An 18,267-nucleotide genomic window follows, 5' to 3' on the forward strand; every position below is an offset into this window, starting at 1 on the left:
AGCAGATGCTTCACAAATGCTACTTTCTAATAAGTAAGGTCACATCCAAGGATTCCAAATTCCCTTCCTGCAGAACACAACCCAGCCAGAGGTGTAACATCATGGGAGTGACCGGCTTCAGGGTCAATTGGCCTGATTTCAAAACCGAAGCTGGACATTTTAGCCACTGAGGGCACTGGGCAGGTGAGCCCGTCTCTCTGATCTGCAAACTCTTCCATTGTTTAGTGGGGAAAATATCACTGTCCTTGACAGCTCAGGGGGAAATGAGAAATGGAAGGTGCTTTGCACACAGTAGACACTCAGTAAGGTTAATTCCTTTCCTTGCCTTCCTGAGTAGAAATCTGTTTTCTGGGTTAAAAAGATGACATGTTTTCCAAATATCTTCCAAAAATCAAAAAATAAAAAACGGAACAAGGAAAAGTATGGTTTCCAGCTTCCCACTGAGGTTTGTCAGTCACCAGGTTTCATTTACTCATTCAAGGAACAAGCATTGATTGAGCACCACTAAGCGCAAGGCTCCACACGAGGCCCTGGGGTTCTAGGAGAGAACAGACTAGACCACCGTGCTGCCCTGGTGGGTGGGCGTCTGTATGAGTCTGGTCAGTTGCTCCATGAGTACTCATTCAGTGCCTCTTCTGAGCTGACTTTCCAAGGGCCCTGGCTTTACCTGGAAGGCTCATCTATTGCTGCCTGTGTGTTTCCTGAATATCTGGACCCCACCCACTTCTCTGCCAGTCCCGGAGAACATACCTATCCTGGGTCCCAGACCTTTCGACACCATGGTCATCCTGCCCGCATGTGCTGCTTCTGTTATCCCCTCAGTCCTTTCCAGGGTCCCTGGCAAGGGCAGCGAAGCACTCCTGGGGTGAACAGTCCACCCCATTGCACCCTGTGGGCCACGTGTGGGCCCCAGAGAGCCTTGCCTCTTAGTTTACCTTTAGGCTTTGAATGAAATGGGAATATGGATGGAAAGCCCTTTGTAAACTCTTAAGATTTACATGTTTACACAGGATCGGTGTTTTCTGACTTTTCCCTAGAGAGATGACGGAGACCATCCGATGTAGGAGAAAGAGGTTAGGGTTTAAGAGTGGAACAGCTAGGCTGCAACCTGGGTTCTGCAACTTATTAGCTCCGAGACCAGAGAAAGTGACATCCCCTCCTCAGTTTACTTGCTGGGTGAATGGAGGTAATAAAATACTCATCTCGGCACCTACTGTGCTCAGTAAAGGAAAAACTGGATAGGAAGGCATTTTGCAGAGATATGTGTTGTATACTGTACTCATGTCGTTAATTTAATGCACATTTATTATACACCTACTTTGTGCCATTATGAACAAGGTGATCTGTCATATGACAATTTGGAAGAAAGTCCACAGGCTAAGGGAGAGAAGAAATGCTTGTCAGATGGTTGCACTGCACATTCATAGATTATGATTAGCAACAGCCAGCAAGTTGGCATGGCAACGTTTCCCCATGAACTGCTAGGCACTGTTCTTAAAATAGGTATGTCGGAGGTGTGGCGGCAGCGGGGACACGCTGAGGCAGGATGGCTTGATTGCTCTGCAGACCAAAGTGGGCTGTTTGCTGAGAGTGGCCCTGCCATTGCTTCCCAGGCAAGCCAGCAGGGCAGTGATTCAGGTGACAGATCCGGAAACATCCATTGTTGGAGCTGGAGACGGTCTTAGACTTCCTATAGTGTGAGCCACCTTCTCCTCCCCATTTTACAGGCGAGGAAGCTGATTCCCAGAGAGGTTAACAGACATCTGCGGTCCAGTGACAAAGCCACTTGGTTGCAGATGGGATTGAACCTGGTTTGGATGTCATCATGGAGTGTTCTCCAACTGTGCCATGGGGCCGGCTCTTCTGAATCAGAATTTTAGGTCTTGATCTGACGCAATTTATTTTCTAGTGGGCTACAATCTATATGGCATCACCTAGCAATAGGTATGTGTTTAAGGAATTGTTTCATTTTGTGTGGAATTCTTGCCTGCTTTTCACCCTGGGGAAGCCCTGAATCCCAGGATATCTTGGAAACTCACCTACTTTTTGACTAGACTTACATGATTAAGCTTTAAATCCACTCTTCCATAGCCTTCCTTAGCTAGTTTCCCAGTGTGAAATGAAGCATCAAAGCTGATCAAAGGTTTATGAATTGCTTTGCAATGAGATTATTATATGACTTTAGTTACCCATCATTGCAGAAAACAGGCAACCCAAGTCCTTTCACAGATGAGTTCCTTTCTATTTGTTTTACTCAGCAATTTATTGAGTAAACTTTTATAAACTTGAGAGGAGCTTTTCACCTTCAGATTGTGAGCTTCTTTTAAGAAATTCACAGCTTCCCTCTGACTGCAGGGATAAATTCCAGGTCTGAAATGTGAAACCTTTTGAGAACTCAGTCAACTTCTGAGAATAGGGTGCTAGACATTTCTGATATTTTAGACACAACCTTTTTTCTCTGTTGAGGTAGTGCCATGCAGTGGAAAGGGCTCTGAGTTGGGATTCCAGCAAGGGTAGGAGGGGCTGCAGTCCTGCCACTTACCCCTTCCAGGTCATTTGAAGGATATAAAGACTGCATTCTGCAGTGATGATTCTTCACCCTGGTTGCATGTTGGACTCACCTGCAGAGCTTTTTAAAAAACCGATGCCCAGGCCTCTCTCCAGGCCACTTAAATCAAGTTGTCTTGAGTGGGGCCCTGGGCAGAGATCATTTTGAAAAGCTTCCCAGTGATTCTAATGGGCAACTGGGGACGAACCATGGGAATACACTCACATAGTCTTTTTCAATTCTCCCATTCCCCGTGCTAATTAAATTCTAAAATGCTACTGTGGGTTTCTTCTATGTTAGACTCCTATTTATTTTTGCTCCTAGCTAGGAAAGAAATGTGTCCTCAGAGTCGAAAGGATGAAACGTCTCATCTTTGGAGTATTTTTGGCCATGAGTTGGCTTTGCAACTCTACCCTCAGAGGGCCTTTTAAACAGCTGATGGTTCTTATGGAAATGAAATGCATGATGTAATACTGCATGGAGCTCCACGTGGCAGATCCTGGAGCTGAGCTTTTGGTGACAGTTCCATGAAAGTTCAGATCATATAACTGGATGGGACAATAGACACACTCAATGAATCTCTTGGGTGGTACAGTTGTTTGCATCCTAAACTCCAGAATATCCAAAAAGAGATATTCTGTGATCGATACATTTACCAGTTGGGTAAGCAGACACAAGTAGATTTGTCTTTGGCATGTGCACCAATGGCCAACTGCATTTCTACCTGGCTTTGAAATAAATTATTTGAAGTTCTCTGGTGCCTTAAGGTGGTATAGAAGGAAAAGACCCCTGGAGTTTGTTAATATATTCAGTCTTCTTCTCTGTGTTACTGGATTTTCTAAAAGCAGATCATTTGTACCTTGGACCTAAAACCGCTTTCAAGAACTCGGTAGACTTGGGATTGAAGGACTGGGTTTTCCCTTTCCCACGCGAACTTCCCTAAATCCTACTCTGGCTTCAGAAAGCTCAGCTCCTATACAAGTCTGACTTCGGCATCCTTAGTGTAAACGTCTTGTATTGAGTCATGGAAAGACTAATGGAAGAATTGATAGCTCAAAAATGAGTTTCCTGCCAACAACACTTTTTTTCTGTCTCTGAAAACACCAGCAGGCTGTGTCCAAGAATGGGCTGATGTTCCCTTTATGCGATGGTAGAACAAGGGAAGAGAGAGATAAATGAATGGGATTGTTAAAAATGGCTGAAAACTTGATATGAACTTTGAGTCCATATTATCTTTTTAAAGTGATACAATACAATATTTGTAAATGGGACATTGAAAGTGATGGGGTAAAGGAATGCCTACGCAGTGGTGTTCTAACCATTAACTCTTTAGTGGACAGGGACAAGGTCTGCACCTCACAGAAGTAGGAGAGTGAGTTATGGGCCCAGACACATGGCGGCTCTGCCACCAACGAACTGTGCAAGCTTGGACAAGGTACCTACCTCTCTCAGCCTCAAAGTCCTCCATGGAAATAGTGGGAAGGGGTGAGGAGTAAACAAATAGCAAGTTTCTTAAAACACTCAGCATGTCGGTGGATGCTGGGAGCCTTCCCTCACCCCTTTGAAAATGGGCTCTGCACAGACACATTTTGGTGGGAGGCTGGGGCCAATCCCACCAACCTGAGTTGGGGAAATAAGATGATCCCTTCCGCAGTTCAGGTTTGCACAACCAGCTTTTGCAGGGAAGGCAGGGAAGAGGCGTGGGTGTTGTTGGTAGAGCGATAAGCAAGGCTTGCAATTTCACTTTGGTAGAACCACTGTGGTCTCCTTAGTTCTTCCAGGTTGAATCCTGGGCAGAGATCACATGAAAGCTGAGAAGCACAGATATCAGTTTAGAAATTGCGTATTTTCCCGCTGAATCCCAAATGCACAATAACTCTACACTTTGCGGTTGCATGAATCTACGAGGCCTCCTATGCACCCTCAGTAATAAACCCAAGACTCAGAATGTTGTCAGGCCAAGTTCTGCCCCTCCCTGGAGTGAGCCACCCTGCTTCACATGGGAGTGGTCCAGTGATACAACCCGAGCCTCCCCTCCGGAAGCTCTTCAGCAGGACCCTTCTTGGGTTCCGGGGCAGCGGTCTGTCCCCCGAGGCCTGCCTGCCGTGAAGCCATCAGCCCGTGGAGATGTTCATTGGATTCCCGACCGGTAGTGGGTCGGGCTCAACCCTCCCTTTGGGTTTTCAGGATTTGTAATGATCGCTCCATTTGTGTAAAATAGGCCGGCATTTTCTCTTGTTACTGAGATGTATTTTTCTATGTTAGTTAAATGTATAATTTGTGTAATTTTGTACATTAAAATGTATGCTTTTTCACAATTAAAGGGTCTTTTTTCCCTTTTGAATGTTTTATTTGTTGATGGCTTGTTCCAAAGTGTTGTCGACCCTGACATAACACAAAAAGGCAATGGATCTAGGACTCCCTTGATTTTTGGTGTGGAATAAATGCTTTTCTTGGTATTCAAATCCACTTTGCACAAATAATGAAAAATTTTCCTTTATAATCCATTATATATCTGTAGTAATTTCCAATTGCTGCTTTGACAGATGGCCATGAACTCACTGGCTTAGAACAACTCACATTCATTATCTTGTAGTTCCGAAGGTCAGAGTCCTGGGCTAAAATCTCAAAATGTCGGCAGGGCTGCCTTCCTTCTGGAAGTTCCAGGGGAGAAACTGTTTCCTTGCCTTTTCTGGCTACTAGAGATGCCCACATTCTTTGGCTTGTGGCCCCTTCCTTCCTCTTCAAATCTCTCTCGCTCTGACCTCCGCTTCTGTTCTCCAATCTCCCCTCCTCAGATTCCGACTCTACTGCCTCTCTCTCACTTAAAAGGACTCTTGTGATGACATTGGCTCCACCAGGTGACCCAGGATCATTTTCACATCTTAAGACCTTTAAGCTCAGCCACAGAGTCCCATTTGCCATGTGGAGTAACATGGGCACTAGTTCTAGGGACTCAGGTGTGGGTATCTTTGGGCATCATTATTCTGCCCACCACAGCCCTGTGTTTACTGATTTGGAGGCCACAGAAAAACAGCAGACATTTAAAAATCAAATGAGCCTGGATCTGAACTGCATCTCTGTCACTAGCTGACCATATAACCAAACAGGTTATTTAACTTCTCTGAACATGTCTTCCCACATCTGAGAAGAAGACAATATTCCATTGCTATATACCCCTGCTGATAAACTACAATGCCCTTTCCTTCACTTTTTGAAAACATTATTTTTGCAATGAATTCTTTTTTTTTGTTTTGTTTTGGTTTTTTTGGTTTGCCAAAACAAAATCCACCTCGGACCTGAGCTGGCCTCATGTCCTTTCCCATCTGACTCGTCCCTTTCTGTTCTCTGCCGTCACCCAGAAAGAAGGCTTCATGTCTGACAGGATGAGCTCAAGGCTTGTCCTTCACCAAATGTCATGGCGTAATTCACTCACAAGAACTCCTTCCCAGGAGGACGGGAGCAGTTGGAGGATGGGTTGGGGGATGGGGGAGGTCACAGCTGTCATCAGGATGGGGGCAGTTTGCTCAGGCTTCCCCAGCTGCCTCTGTTGGTCCCTGGCAGACATTGCTCCCCTCTGTCTCCCTGCAAGCTGGAAGGTGCATTTCCGACCTTATACCCTGGGTTTTCTCTCCTGCCTCCCTTTCTCTGTTGTGCTTGGGTTACTGACCTTGAGATGAGATGGTGTGGAAAAAACTCAGACGAACCTGAGTTGAAATCCCAGCTTAGTCACTTTCCAGTGGTAACTTGAGCAGTGGGCTTATGGTTTGCCATCCTCGGTACTCCAGCCTGAAGATGAAGGTGGCCTGGTCTGCCACATGGGGCTGCTGAGGTAGCCGGCAGCGTGTAGAGCAGAACGTGATGCACAGAAATGAAGCGTGTGTGCAAAGACCCTTATGCGCAGTAGGCAGCCCCAGGAGTTCCCGGTCCCCTCCTCTGCAGGGGGAGAGAAGCGTCAGGGGAAGTGATATAAAGTCAGTGACACACAGTGGGTGCCCCAAAGGTGTGTTAGATGAATGCTGAATGATTAGTTGCCCGAGACTACATAGAAAACAGGATTCTAACTCAACCACCTAGACTCTTCTGCCTAAACCAGGTCCCTTTATCTCTCCTTTCCCAGTGGGACCACGTCAGTCAGGCTCTTGGAGAGAGAAAAGAGTAGTTGTTTCAATGTGAACTCTGGCACCAGACTACTCTGTTTACACCTTGAAGTCTCAATTGCCAGCTGTGACCCTGGACAGATTATTTATATCTCTGAACCTCAGTGTCCTCATCTGTAAAATGAGGCTAAAATGGTACTTTCAAGGTTGATGCGAAGCATAAAAGTGTTACTATCTGTTAGGTGCCTACAAGGGTCTGGGCACGTGGTAAACATCCTATACGCAGAAGCTACGAAGATCGTTTCCTGTTTCTGCATAAAAACGGCCCTTTCTCAGCTCCTTCGGGTGTCACTCTCTTGTCTTGGCAACTGCCCAGCCCTTTCTCACGGTGGAAAGGGTTTTCTTTAAAAGCAGTAAGATTTCCATCGCCACAAGTAAAGCCTGAGAGACTGTGTCCTCGAGCTGCTGAGAGCAGATTCAAGCATGCAGGAGGAGGCCTGGCTTCCAAAGTTCTGTCTAACTCAGATTCTTGAGTTTTCTGATATTTCTCTGGGTTATGTCACCCTAAACATTTGCTGGGTTTTAGAAGAAGTTTCTGTGTGGTCTTCAACATGAAATGTCCTTGCCTGGCACAGGCTAGGAAATAGTATTTCATAGGACAGAGAAAAATTTTCATTGAAAAATCAAAAACACTTACAAGATAGCCTGGAGGCCTACAGACCTCAAGAGGAATGTCTGTGGCAAATCTGCACAGCAGGCTCAGGGACACAAGGAGACAGCAGCCAGGATGCGGCTGTGAAGGGTGGAGGCAGATGGAGGATGTGTGGGGGACTTTCTGTTCTCGCAGTCAGCAGTCTTTTCCCCATTAGAGTGCACACTTGTTGAAGGCAGACTTAGAAATACTCATCTGCGTCCCCACACTAGTCTCTCTCTCAAGCACAGAAAATGCTTGCTAAGTGGATGAGCCCACGCTCCAGGTCTGGCTGAGCCTCCTTGAGGTTGAGGCCCTGAGGGAGCCACTTCATGTCTCCCCTCCTGTTTCCTCTTCCAAGAGGGGGCAGGTAACAATACCTACCAGCTGCACAGACCCCTTGTTCCAGGGTTGAAAGACAGCATGTTCAGGGAGGTGTCAGCTGAGGCCATGGATCCAATGCCCCAGAATCCTCAGTCCATGGGGCCGGAGAGTCAGACAACAAGAACATGAATCCATCTGTCTGTCTGGCATTCTTGGAGCTTGACCACGCTGTGGGAGCTCTGGCTTGCAGCTGGCTGGGCCGGGAGTTGAAGGGACAGCTTCCAGCATGGGAGGCTGTGGGTAGGGGACATTGCAAGAAGCATGGATGCTCCCTTCTGCAGTCCCCATACAGTCCTGACTTTGCTTGTCTGGACTCGCCTGAGGAGGGGGTCGGCAGCTGGGATTCTGCCTCTCCAGAAAGTGCAGCTGGGACTGCAAGGTCTCCAGGGACTTGCAGGATCCTCTGCCTGATAATCTTGAGAAATAAGGGAAAGTGTCCATAGGAGGCAGGTGGTGCCTGGCGTCAGAGGAGAGCCCCAGCAGGGCGACCCCCACATCAGAGGAATCCCAGAATGCCCAGAGCTCAAGCTCCAGGAGCAGCAAAAGCGGACTGTGCCCCTTATATCGGGGGAGATCTGTCTGTCTGGTTGACTGCCAGCTGTGTGTGTGGTCATCTCTGTCTCTGTGCGTCTTTCTCCGGAGCGTTTTCATTTAAGCTTTTGACTCCCCTTATTCCTGGTGTGGACTAGTGTGTGGGCATCCTGCTGTCAGTTTACGATGCACGTGTGGATTCGCCTTGAGTTTGCCTTTGATATTGGTGTGTCCTGTGGTGTCTTTGGAGTGCACGTGTATGTGTGTGTCACTGGTCCCCATGCAAAAATGTACTTCTCTTGCGTATCTGTGGGATTATGCCTCTAACATGGCCCTCTTGGCTGCTGCACCACCCTTCCTGGCCCTTACCACCCCTGGGTCCAACATGCGGGTGCTTTTGTCTCCTCCTCCTCCTCTCTTTAGAAGGTCAGCTCCTGGAGGGCAGGCACTTGGTCTGTTTTGTCCACGGCTCTGTTCCCAGCTTCTACAACAGTGCCAGGCACTAGTGGGCGCTCAGTAAAATAATGCTGAGGGAATGTACCGTGTGTCCAATGCATGTGCCTCTCCAGTTGTGCAGTTAATCTTGGTGTGATGCTGTGTGTGAGTGGGGTTGTGAGACAATGAGATTTTCTGGTGTGTGTGTAATGAACTCGGAATGTGCACAAGCATATGTGTATGTGTGTACAACATTGAGTATGATGTGTATGAGCCAGCCCCTGTATATCTCCGGAGAACGTGTGTAATTGACTCTCGTGTGCGTGTCAGCATGTCTGTGTATCTCTCGTGTTTAGTGTAATTGGCGTGCAGGTATGAACCCGCGTGGGCCTCCGGAGCGTGTGGGCGTGCGGTTGTACTCACGGGGCTCCCGGCCCGCGCTCTCCTCGCGCCCTGCGCTCCGCCTGGGGGAGGGGAGTGGGGGTGCGGCGAGGGCACTGCGGTGCTGCGGCCCGCCCTCCGCGCTGCGGCTCCGGCGCGTCACCATCCCTCTCCGCCCCAGCCGCGGTCCCCGCCTCCCGGTCCTTTGTAGCCGGCCGCGCCGTTAGCCCGCAGCCGCCCGGAGGCCCCGCCCCGGCCCCGCCCCGGCGTGCGCCCCGCCCCGCCTCTCCCCTCCCCGGGCCGCAGTCGCGCCGGGGCCGCCGCGGGCCCGCACCGAGGCGCGGAGCGCGGCGCACGGCGGTGGCCAGGGCCGCGGGCGGGCGGGCGGGAGCGCGGCGGGTGGCCGGCCTTGGACGGGTATGGCGGACCGGCGGCGCGTGTGGAACACGGAGGACGACCTGCCCGTGTACCTGGCGCGGCCGGGCAGCGCGGCGCAGACCCCGCGCCAGAAGTACGGCGGCATGTTCGCCGCGGTGGAGGGCGCCTACGAGAACAAGACCATCGACTTCGACGCCTACAGCGTGGGCCGTCGCGGCTCGGCGCGGACACCGCGCAGCGCTGGCCGGCCCGACGCGGTCGGACTGCCGGGGCCGGGCGGCAGCGAGGACACGGCCAGCGACGTGAGCGAGCCCTCGGGCTCCGCGGTCAGCTCGCCAGGAGAGCGCGACGAGCGGCCCCTGGCGCTGCGCATCCGCTGCCCAGCGCCTCGCGACCTGCCCCTCGGCCGGGACAATGGCCAGGTACCCTCGGGGAGCGCGCGGGCCGGACGAGGGGGGCGGGGCCCGGGAGGACCCTGACGTGGGCCGCCCGAGGGCAGTGCCTGGGTCCTGGGTGTTGGGGCAGCGGCCCGCAGGCTGTGGAGAACCACGGGGCGGCCCCTCCCCCACCTCATCATGAGAGAGGTTCCCAGAGCTGGTGCGTCTCGGTCAGGGCTGGCCGGCGTGGTCCGTGAGACTCCGAAGGGATGGATCTCCCGGGTCCAGTCCCGGCTCCTCTTCTGCAGAAAGGGACAGCAAGGTTCTGAGAGGGGAAGTAAGTTGGCTAAAGCCACCTCATGGTCGCTTAAAACGCCAGGGAACCTCTGGGATGAATCTAAACCAGGCTCCTCATTCTGTTTTGTGAAAAGAACTGGAGCTCCGTTCCGCGTTGGTCCATTCATCCATCCACTCACTCGGTAGTAATTATAGAGCACCTACTGTGTGCTGGACTCCGGGTGAGGTTCCGCGAGTTGCCTGCGGCCACACAGCCTCAAACTGGAAGGAGCTTTATCCTGAGCGCTCCCCTCATGCTTGCTGGTGGGAAGGATTTGGTGAAGGATTTAGGTCGTCGGGCAGTTGGAGCTGTAAGCCCCTGCCCGCAAGCGCAAACATATTCAAGGGGCACTCCTGAGCTCCACAGCACACACCAGCGTGCCTGCTTCACAGAGCAAGGTGGAGGTAGAGCTGGGATTTTGAATCGGGGTTTCTAGCCTTCCAGACCTGAGCATGGGGCCGGGAGGATCAGGGAGAAGGAACGCTGGAGCTTGGGCCCTGTGTGTATTCCCCCTTGAGCTGGGAGTCACCAGGGAACTGAGGGAAGAAGGGTGGATGGATGGCATAGCCTTTGGATGGACCGACAAGAGCCAGGATCAGGTGCCGGAAAAACGGCAGTTGGAGCACCCGAGGACTGGAGAGCTTTCGGCTTGGCCCAGAACTGGATGCTTGAGCACTGCTAGGTACCGGGCTCAGGGTAGGCACTAGGTCCCTGGCTCAGCAGCCTGGCCGCACCCTCCAGAAGTTCCCAGGCTAGGGTGAGCGACGGATTCATTGTGAGAATTAAATCAGTTAATGCCGGTAGGTAATGAGCATTCAATATTTATTTATTTATTCAATTTATTTATTTATTAAATATTTACTACTATCATCATTTTAATTAAATCTTCCCTTCTTAAATGCTGAGTGACCGAAAGTGAACCTGATGGGAGGCAGAGCTTATCGGGGCAGATATCTGAGAGGGCTTCCTGGAGGAATAGGAGCAGGGGGCCAGTAGACGCCGTGGTGGGCCTCCTCGGACCCCATCCCTTCGAAGGCGGGCTCTCTGTAGCTCCGGAGCTCTCCGTGGTCCTGAAGCCAGCGCCTCCCCGAGAGAGAGGTCCAACAGCAAGGGTGGTGGGGTGGTCAGAAAGGGAGATGGTGCGAGAGTCCAGCCTCCTCTTCCCCACCCCTTCGTTATCTCCTCCTCTCCACTGCCTTCCCTGGTGGTCCGACCTCTCTTGGGATCCAATCCATACTCCAGAGCCCTATGGGGAGGCTTCTGGGCCGCCGGCCGAGAAGCCGGACCAGCACCAGGGAACCCGGGTTTCCAGCCAAGGCGCTTTGCTCTCTTGAGCCTCAGCTTCTCCATCTATCAGATGGGGGTGGCCGTCTTCTCCAGACCTTCCTTAAGGCGTGGTGGAGTACCAGGGAGGCAAGGGTGCTTTGTGCACGGCCCGTAGCTGTCCCGAGGCGAGTTATTTTGGAGCTGTGGTTAATGTCACCAACGCCAGCATCGCCCCGGGACGCAGCCTGGGCCGGCCCCGCAGCTGCGCCTTAACGCTTGGGGACGCTGGTCGCTTCACCTCTCCCGTTCCTCTCCCCTACACCTTCCTCTTCTCCCTGTGGCCCCCTCTGCCTTTCTCCGTGGCTTCTCAGGGGCCGGACAAAAGGCTGCGCCTCTGGCGCGCCCAGGGCTCCGAAAGCACTCGAGCTTCGCGACTATTGAGCTCAGGGGCTCGCGGTCTCCACGGAAGGAGGGTTTTACTTTCTGCGAGCAGAACGGCGGTGGAGCTTGGGTTACAGCGGGCTCAGGTTCCGGGGCGGGCCTCACCGCTCCAGTGCTTTGCAACGGGTGTCCCGGCCCTTCCCCCGCCCGCAAGCCTTCTCCCTGAGCTGCAGGAAGGTTTTCTGCGGCGCAGGCGCAACGATTGCAGCTGCCAGAGGCTGAGCGGCTGCGGCGCTTTGTACCCGCGAAATCTGCTTGGGAGCAGCGATCTGTTTGGCCAGTGGCAGGCGGATGCCCCTCCCCCTGATACGCACGTGGTCTTGTCCCTTGCTCTGGGGCTTTTCTGCTCAGATCTCCAGATTGACCCCAGGGAACGCCCTGGTACGTGGAACCTAGGACTTAATAACTCCATGGAAGGGAACGTAGGAATTGGGGAGGGACAGTGTCCCCACCTGCAATTTCCGGTCATTGACAAGGATTTTAGGCCGGGCTGAGAGCCATGGATGCATGAATACGTGGAGAGAAATGAGTTGTAGACAGTGTGGAGGAACCTGGCTTCTCCATGCTGCTCTGCTGCAGCTAATATGCACCTGGAGTACATCATTGTACCCTGTAAGCCTCAATTTCCTGTCTGTAAAATGGGAAAATTCTGCCTGGTGTTCCTGGAATGGCTTTTCTGTGAAGCTAAAACCCAACCTCTATTTTAAGGCCGAGGCGTCTCTGGCCTACCCGCCTGGATTAGGGGCCTGGCCTTTGGGGTGGTGTGGGTCAGGACTCCAGGTCCCAACCAGGGTGCTGGGGGTCTGTACCAAGTCTAGGCCACCCTCACTCTGGATGGCAACTTGAAAGCGGAAAAGATGAGTCATTTCGTAGGACTTGTAGGGTTGGATTTCGCATGGAGAAAATGAACAGCGAAGTGGTGGATAAGGTTGGTGTTTTATTTGCCTGGTTACTTGGGGCACCTGTTCAGTGCTGTGGGAGCTTGCTGGGGCTTCCCCTTTTCCTCCATCTTCTGTCTTTTCCCCTCTACTGTAATGAACCTTGTCAAGCTGTGACTTGGCTTCCTGCCCACCTCCCTCTGAAGCAACATCTGGATCATGGACTCTGGGGCTGGTGTCCACCCTGCCGAGAGGCAAGAGCACCCTAGTCCTCCTCCTGACTCCCAGCTTGTCCCCAGGGCTGTGGAGACCTTGGTGCCAGTGGCCCAGCCCTCCAAGCACCTGCTGTCTTGGAGGCAATTCTGTCGGGTGACCTGGTGGCGCCAGTGCCAGGCTGCTGTGTGGAAAGGGAGCTGCTATCAGAGTAGAACAGGTCAGCATTAATTAAGGCTGCACCCTCCTGTCCCTACCGTTCCCTCTCTCAGTCAGGAAGACTCCTCCTTAGAGGCCCCCAGGGAGGGCTGGTTCAATGCTAGGGTGGAGTGGGTGGCAGGGAGACAGTTCGTGGTGGGGAAGGCATTGGTGATGGGTCTAGGGGAGTGGGCAGCCTTTTGTCTGGGGTAGACTGTTCAAGGAGAGGGTACGGCGTGAATAAAGGCTTCTGGATGGAAAAAGCTCTTGATGCATTCAGGGAGAGGCACTCTGTAAGGACAAACTGAGGCTATGGAAGGAGAGGCAGGAGGGCAGCGGTCATTGGGCGCGATCCTGGAGGGCCTAGAACGTTCCTAGCAGCTCGGGCCCCCGGCCCACATTCCCCCCCACCACGCCCCGGCAGATGTTCTGGGGAGGCTTCCAGATGCGCGGCCGCACACCTGTGGCGCCGCCCGCGGGCCCTGACCGCGCCTCCGGAAACCGTCTTTTCCTTTTAAAGGAGCCCTGAAAACCAGACTCTCCGGATCGCGAGAGCGAGGCCTGGGCCCGCGGAGGGCGTGTGCGCTGGGCGGGGGTCGGCGGGGCTGGGCGGATGGGGGCGGGGGCGGAGTGGGGGATCGGAAGGGAAGCGCTTCCTGGTTCGAGCCGAGAGGGGCGAATCGGGCTCCGCTCCGCGCCGCCGGGAGGAGCTGTCTGTCTGCAGCCCCCTCCTCCCGCCCTCGCCTCTCCCTCCTCCTCCCGCCCTCCTCGCCGAGCCGGGCGGTGCTGGCAGCCGGAGCGGCGGGCGGGCCGAGCAGCCGGGGCAGCCGCGCGTTGGCAGCCGCGGGCGCCGAGCCTCCGTCCCTCTCTCCGTACCTCCCGGGCCTTTGTCAACGCGCCCGCGGGGAGCGGGGCCGCGAGCGCCGGACCGAGCCAGACAGCCCCGCAGGTCAGCGGCCGGGCCGAGGGCGCCAGAGGGGGCCATGTCGTACCAGGGCAAGAAGAGCATCCCGCACATCACGGTAAGCGGCCTCCGCCCCCGCCGCCCCGCGCCGGCCTTTGTGGGCTGGGGGTGGGCGTCGGCAGGGTCCAGATCTGCTGGGGGCCGGCGGGGGCGGCCCCGGAGGCCTCCTGCGTCGCCGCGGGTGGGGCGGGGCCGGTCTCGGCATTTCAGCCCCCTCCCCTAGTCTCTGGGGGCAATGGGGGTGGGGGAGCCCCGCACGGCGGGGCGGGGCTGGAGCCTGGAGTCCCTCTCCCCGCGGGCTTGCCGCCCCCTCCCCCCACGGGATGTGCCAGAGGATGGCGTGGACAGGGAGGATGCGGAGCCGAACAAAAGAGGGAGGGGCGGGGGTCCGAACCCCCTCCCCGCAGGCCTCGTGCGGGGGTGGGGAGGGCAGCTGAGCCTCCCGCGCTGGGCCCCCGCATCGTCCGGCCAGTGCAGCCCGAAGCCGGGTACCTCCTCCGCCAGAGAAGGGAAAATGATCAACCAGCGCTCCCCGCTCCCCGCCCTTACTGATGGAGTGGAAGTCCAGACCTAGGGACAGCGCCATGATGGAAGCTCGGCCCACCCCACCCCGCAGCTAAAAATAACCTAATGGGGCGACGCTGGCGGGTGCGGCTCGGGAAGGGTTAACGCTGCCGACCCTGGGCCACGAGAGGGTGGGGATGGTGGTGGAGGCTGAGTAGCCGCGCTGCGTCCCTGGGTGTGGCCGGAAACAAAGGAACCCCCGTCTTTACGCTTTGTCTTGGGGTGGGGAGCGGAGGGCGCAGCGGTCAGGAGCTGGGCCTCCGCCCGGGTTCCTTCCTGGCATCAGCTTGGAGCCCAACCGTTCCTGAGGGATGTGGACCACAGGTGCCCATGTTTGCAGAAGCTTCCCGGTGCCAGGAGGCGGGATTCTGGGCATGGTGGAATCCTCGGGAGTGACTCCTGAGGTTTGAAGACTGGAGACCCAGCCTACTCATTTATGCAAAATTCAGGCTCCTGCACAGTCGCAGGACACTTGCCAGAGGGCAGCCGGGGGTAGGCGGAGGACTGACACTTCCCTCACCTACCAGTGGTCTGCCCTGTATGTGGCAACCTGTTTCTTTGAATCCTGGCAGCAAGTCTTTGCGGAAGGCATTGCCCACGTAAAGCACCCTGAGGCTGGAGCATGGGCTGAGGGCCTCCGTTAGAGGAAGGTCAGGAGAGAACCTAACCTCCCCCCTCCCGCCTCCCCTGCACTGCACTGTCCTGCATCCACTCCAACTCTGGGCTGAGTCTTGAGTTAAAACATCCCTCCTAGGTCCAGCCTTAGCTCTTGCCAGCAGGCCTCTGCCAAGCTCCCATCCAGAGGGTGTGTACCACCTCTTCTCATCCCTGAGCTCTGCCCTCTGAGATGCAGAGGTGTAAGTGGCCTATTCGTAAACACTGTAGTTGGCCAAGAATCACTAGAAGACATATGGTTATTTCCTCCTGGGCAATGTGAGAAGAAGGCAAGGGAGATTTGAGCAAGTCCCTGCCTTGGGACCCTTTAACCCTGCCTTCCCAAGGGAACTGAGGCAGGTGATGGGGGTAGGGGTGATGCGGTGACTTAGGAGCCGGGAGCTCTGGGTTTGAGGCTGTGTGCCCACAGCAGGTCTCTGCTGCTCTCAGGACCCTGGTCTCCAAGGTGGAAACTTAATAGGATGGTCCGAAGGCAGGTCTGTGGGATGCCACCCCCGAAGTTGTACAGTCCCAGCCTGCTAAGCTGAAGTGGTCCCCAGGGCCTGCAGGCTGTCACCCTCTGGAGTGGAGATGCTTAGGCTTCTGCAGCCGATGGAGCCGGGTGTCTGATGCCTCTTTGAACCTCAGTGCTCTGCTGTACAATGTGGGCCCTTTCACAGGACTCTTGAACATCCTAGGTGACCCTCCCAAAGCGTTTAGTGTGTGCTAGGCCACGATAAGGGCTTCAGATCTGCTGACAGGATTTGCTGCTTTAGTTCTTCATGTGAAACAGTCAACTTGTGTGTAAAGAGAAATCAAACGGTTGGTTCCAGCGACCTCTTAAAGGTGGTTTCGACGAGCATGGGAAGGAGAGAGGCTGAAAATTATGCTTAGTTGCCAGGAAAGAAGACCTTGATGAGGACCATTTATGTTCATTTGGCCCACATCAGCCAGAAGGGTTTGTGGTTTTAAACAAATCAAAACCTTCAACAAATCAGAGAGGATCAACTTGTGTGGGCCTTTCGTCTTCCTGAGGACTGTTTTCTGTGTTGTGACAGGAACCAGGTCCCTGCCTTAAATACCGTGAAACAAACGGGTGAGCACTGTGGCTTTCTAAGTGGCTGCACCTTAACCTGTTCCATAGCAGTCATTTGACAAGTTAATGCAAACCCATTGGCTGTTAATGGGTTTGCATTACTTGTCAAATGACCGCTGTGCCAAGAACTGTGCTGGGTGCCAGGGAGAGTGGGAAGGAGATGAATGGGTTTGCCCCTGGCCCTTCCAGAGCTTAGCCAAGGCTGACATTTCAGCCTGAAATGGTAGTGAATTGTTAAGAGTGTCATACAGAGGGGTGGAGGAGACCCCAGCAGGGACACTCAGCCTGGTTCTAGGGGAAGCAGAGGGGACAAGAGGAGGACATAGTTCTTTGTGGGGCCCATGGGGCCCCAGAGGCAAAGGAGTTGGCATGCTGGAGAAACTGAAGGAAAGACGACATTGAGAGAGCCTACCCTCTCCTTTCAAGGGCAACCTCTGCACAGTTAGATCAGATCATGAAGGCGGTTGAGATGTTTCTGACATGTTTCCATGGTGTGTGGCCTGTGGAGAGACCTGGGAGCTTGGAAAGAAGTGTGGTTCATAAAAAGAAGTGCTGGGATAGTGAGCATAGCTCTCAGCTTCATCCCCAGCTCCCCACCTGCTTGTTGCTGGGTCATCCTGTGCCCCTCTGAGCCTCAGCTGTCTCATCTGCACAGTGGGGATAAGGGTATAGCTTTGCCAGTGAGTTCAGACACTGGAGAGGCAGGAACTAGAGTGGGGGAGGTGAAGGGGCATCACCGGCAGGGGGCGCAGCATGGGCAAAGGCAAGGAGGCTGATTTAGGAAAACGTTCTGCTCATGTTGGCAATCATGGTGGTGTCTGCCTCTGTTTTCCATCTCAGCCTTTTTCTGAGATAGTATAGTATCTGTTTAAAGATGGAAGAGCAAAAAAGCAGAAACACTTAGCTCCTGCCCCCAGGGACTGTTTGAAATATTTATAAAGCTCCCTTTCATGCATGGCTTTTTTTTTTTTTTTAATGAATGGCACATTTGGGGATTAACGTAGCTGAAGAGGCTTCTTGTGCCCACTGCAGTGAGTAGAGCATCCTGGGTGTGGCTCTGAGCAAACAAAGGCACATGGCTTCCTGGCCTGCAGAAGCTGATGGCTGTGAATACAGCCACCGAAGGGGGACGCCTGCTCAGTTGTGAGAGGAGTAAAGCATGTCCACCATGATGGTCACAGAGTATTATTAAAAATAAAGCTTTGTGAGTACCAATCACATGTGTTTTTGCTCTAGTCCAAGCATTCAGCACAATTGCCGTTATCTCTCACTTAGTTCCATGCATGGTACTGTCAGAAAGGCAGCCTAGGTAGATCACCCCCCTTCCCCAAAGAGTAAACTGAGGCTCAGAGAGATTCAGGGGCTTGTAAAGGTTCTTTCGTTTGCCAGTGGAGAGGAAGGAGAGCTTACATTCGAGCAGGGAGGATAGATGGGCTGGTCTGTGTGCTAGGAAAATCACTGTGTGTGTGTAGTCGTGTGTGTGTCAGTGCATGTCTGTATGTAAATTTAAGTCTATGTCTTTGGTGTGTGAACATGTTTGTGTGTCTTTGGGTGTGTGTGTTTGATCAGTGAAGATGATCAAGGAAGGAAGCTCAAGTACAAATCACCTCAGGCTGAATTGCTGACTCTAATGTGCAAGTACTCAAAGAATGTGTGAGGCCTGTTATGCTTTTTCCCAAAGGTGACATTGAGTCTATCTGTAGATACCCAATTTGTTCCCTGCCTTTTTACACAAAGAATTTGAGGTGTCTACGGTGATTTGTCATGCGTATGGTGAAATCAGATGGAAGTCGAATAGCAGGACTGAGGAACAAGGAAGGACAGAACGAAT

General features: G+C 53.4%; 2 protein-coding genes across 9 annotated transcripts in view; both read left to right on the plus strand.

The window, feature by feature from the left end:
* CUNH4orf50 (chromosome unknown C4orf50 homolog) overlaps positions 1-4,892 on the plus strand; it is a 120,129-nt gene extending 115,237 nt beyond the window's left edge. For all 6 annotated transcript variants that reach the window (XM_037742219.1, XM_037742222.1, XM_037742218.1 and 3 more), the window contains one exon: positions 1,728-4,892. The gene's annotated coding sequence lies outside the window, so the exon portion shown is untranslated. The remainder of the gene's footprint in view (positions 1-1,727) is intronic.
* Positions 4,893-9,378: 4,486 nt separating this feature from the next.
* Positions 9,379-18,267, plus strand: part of CRMP1 (collapsin response mediator protein 1) — an 82,557-nt gene continuing 73,668 nt past the window's right edge. Inside the window, exon 1 of one of the 3 annotated variants that reach the window (XM_017539135.2) lies at positions 9,379-9,870. In XM_017539135.2, the coding sequence (XP_017394624.1) occupies positions 9,490-9,870 (381 nt within the window). In that variant the 5' untranslated portion in view covers positions 9,379-9,489. Of the gene's footprint in view, positions 9,871-12,066; positions 12,251-13,799; positions 14,181-18,267 lie in introns of those variants that run through there. The other 2 variants (XM_037742224.1, XM_017539136.1) reach the window with 2 other exon arrangements.

Source organism: Cebus imitator, unplaced genomic scaffold (assembly GCF_001604975.1).
Source record: "Cebus imitator isolate Cc_AM_T3 unplaced genomic scaffold, Cebus_imitator-1.0 Scaffold117, whole genome shotgun sequence".
Taxonomy (NCBI): Eukaryota; Metazoa; Chordata; class Mammalia; order Primates; family Cebidae; genus Cebus; species Cebus imitator.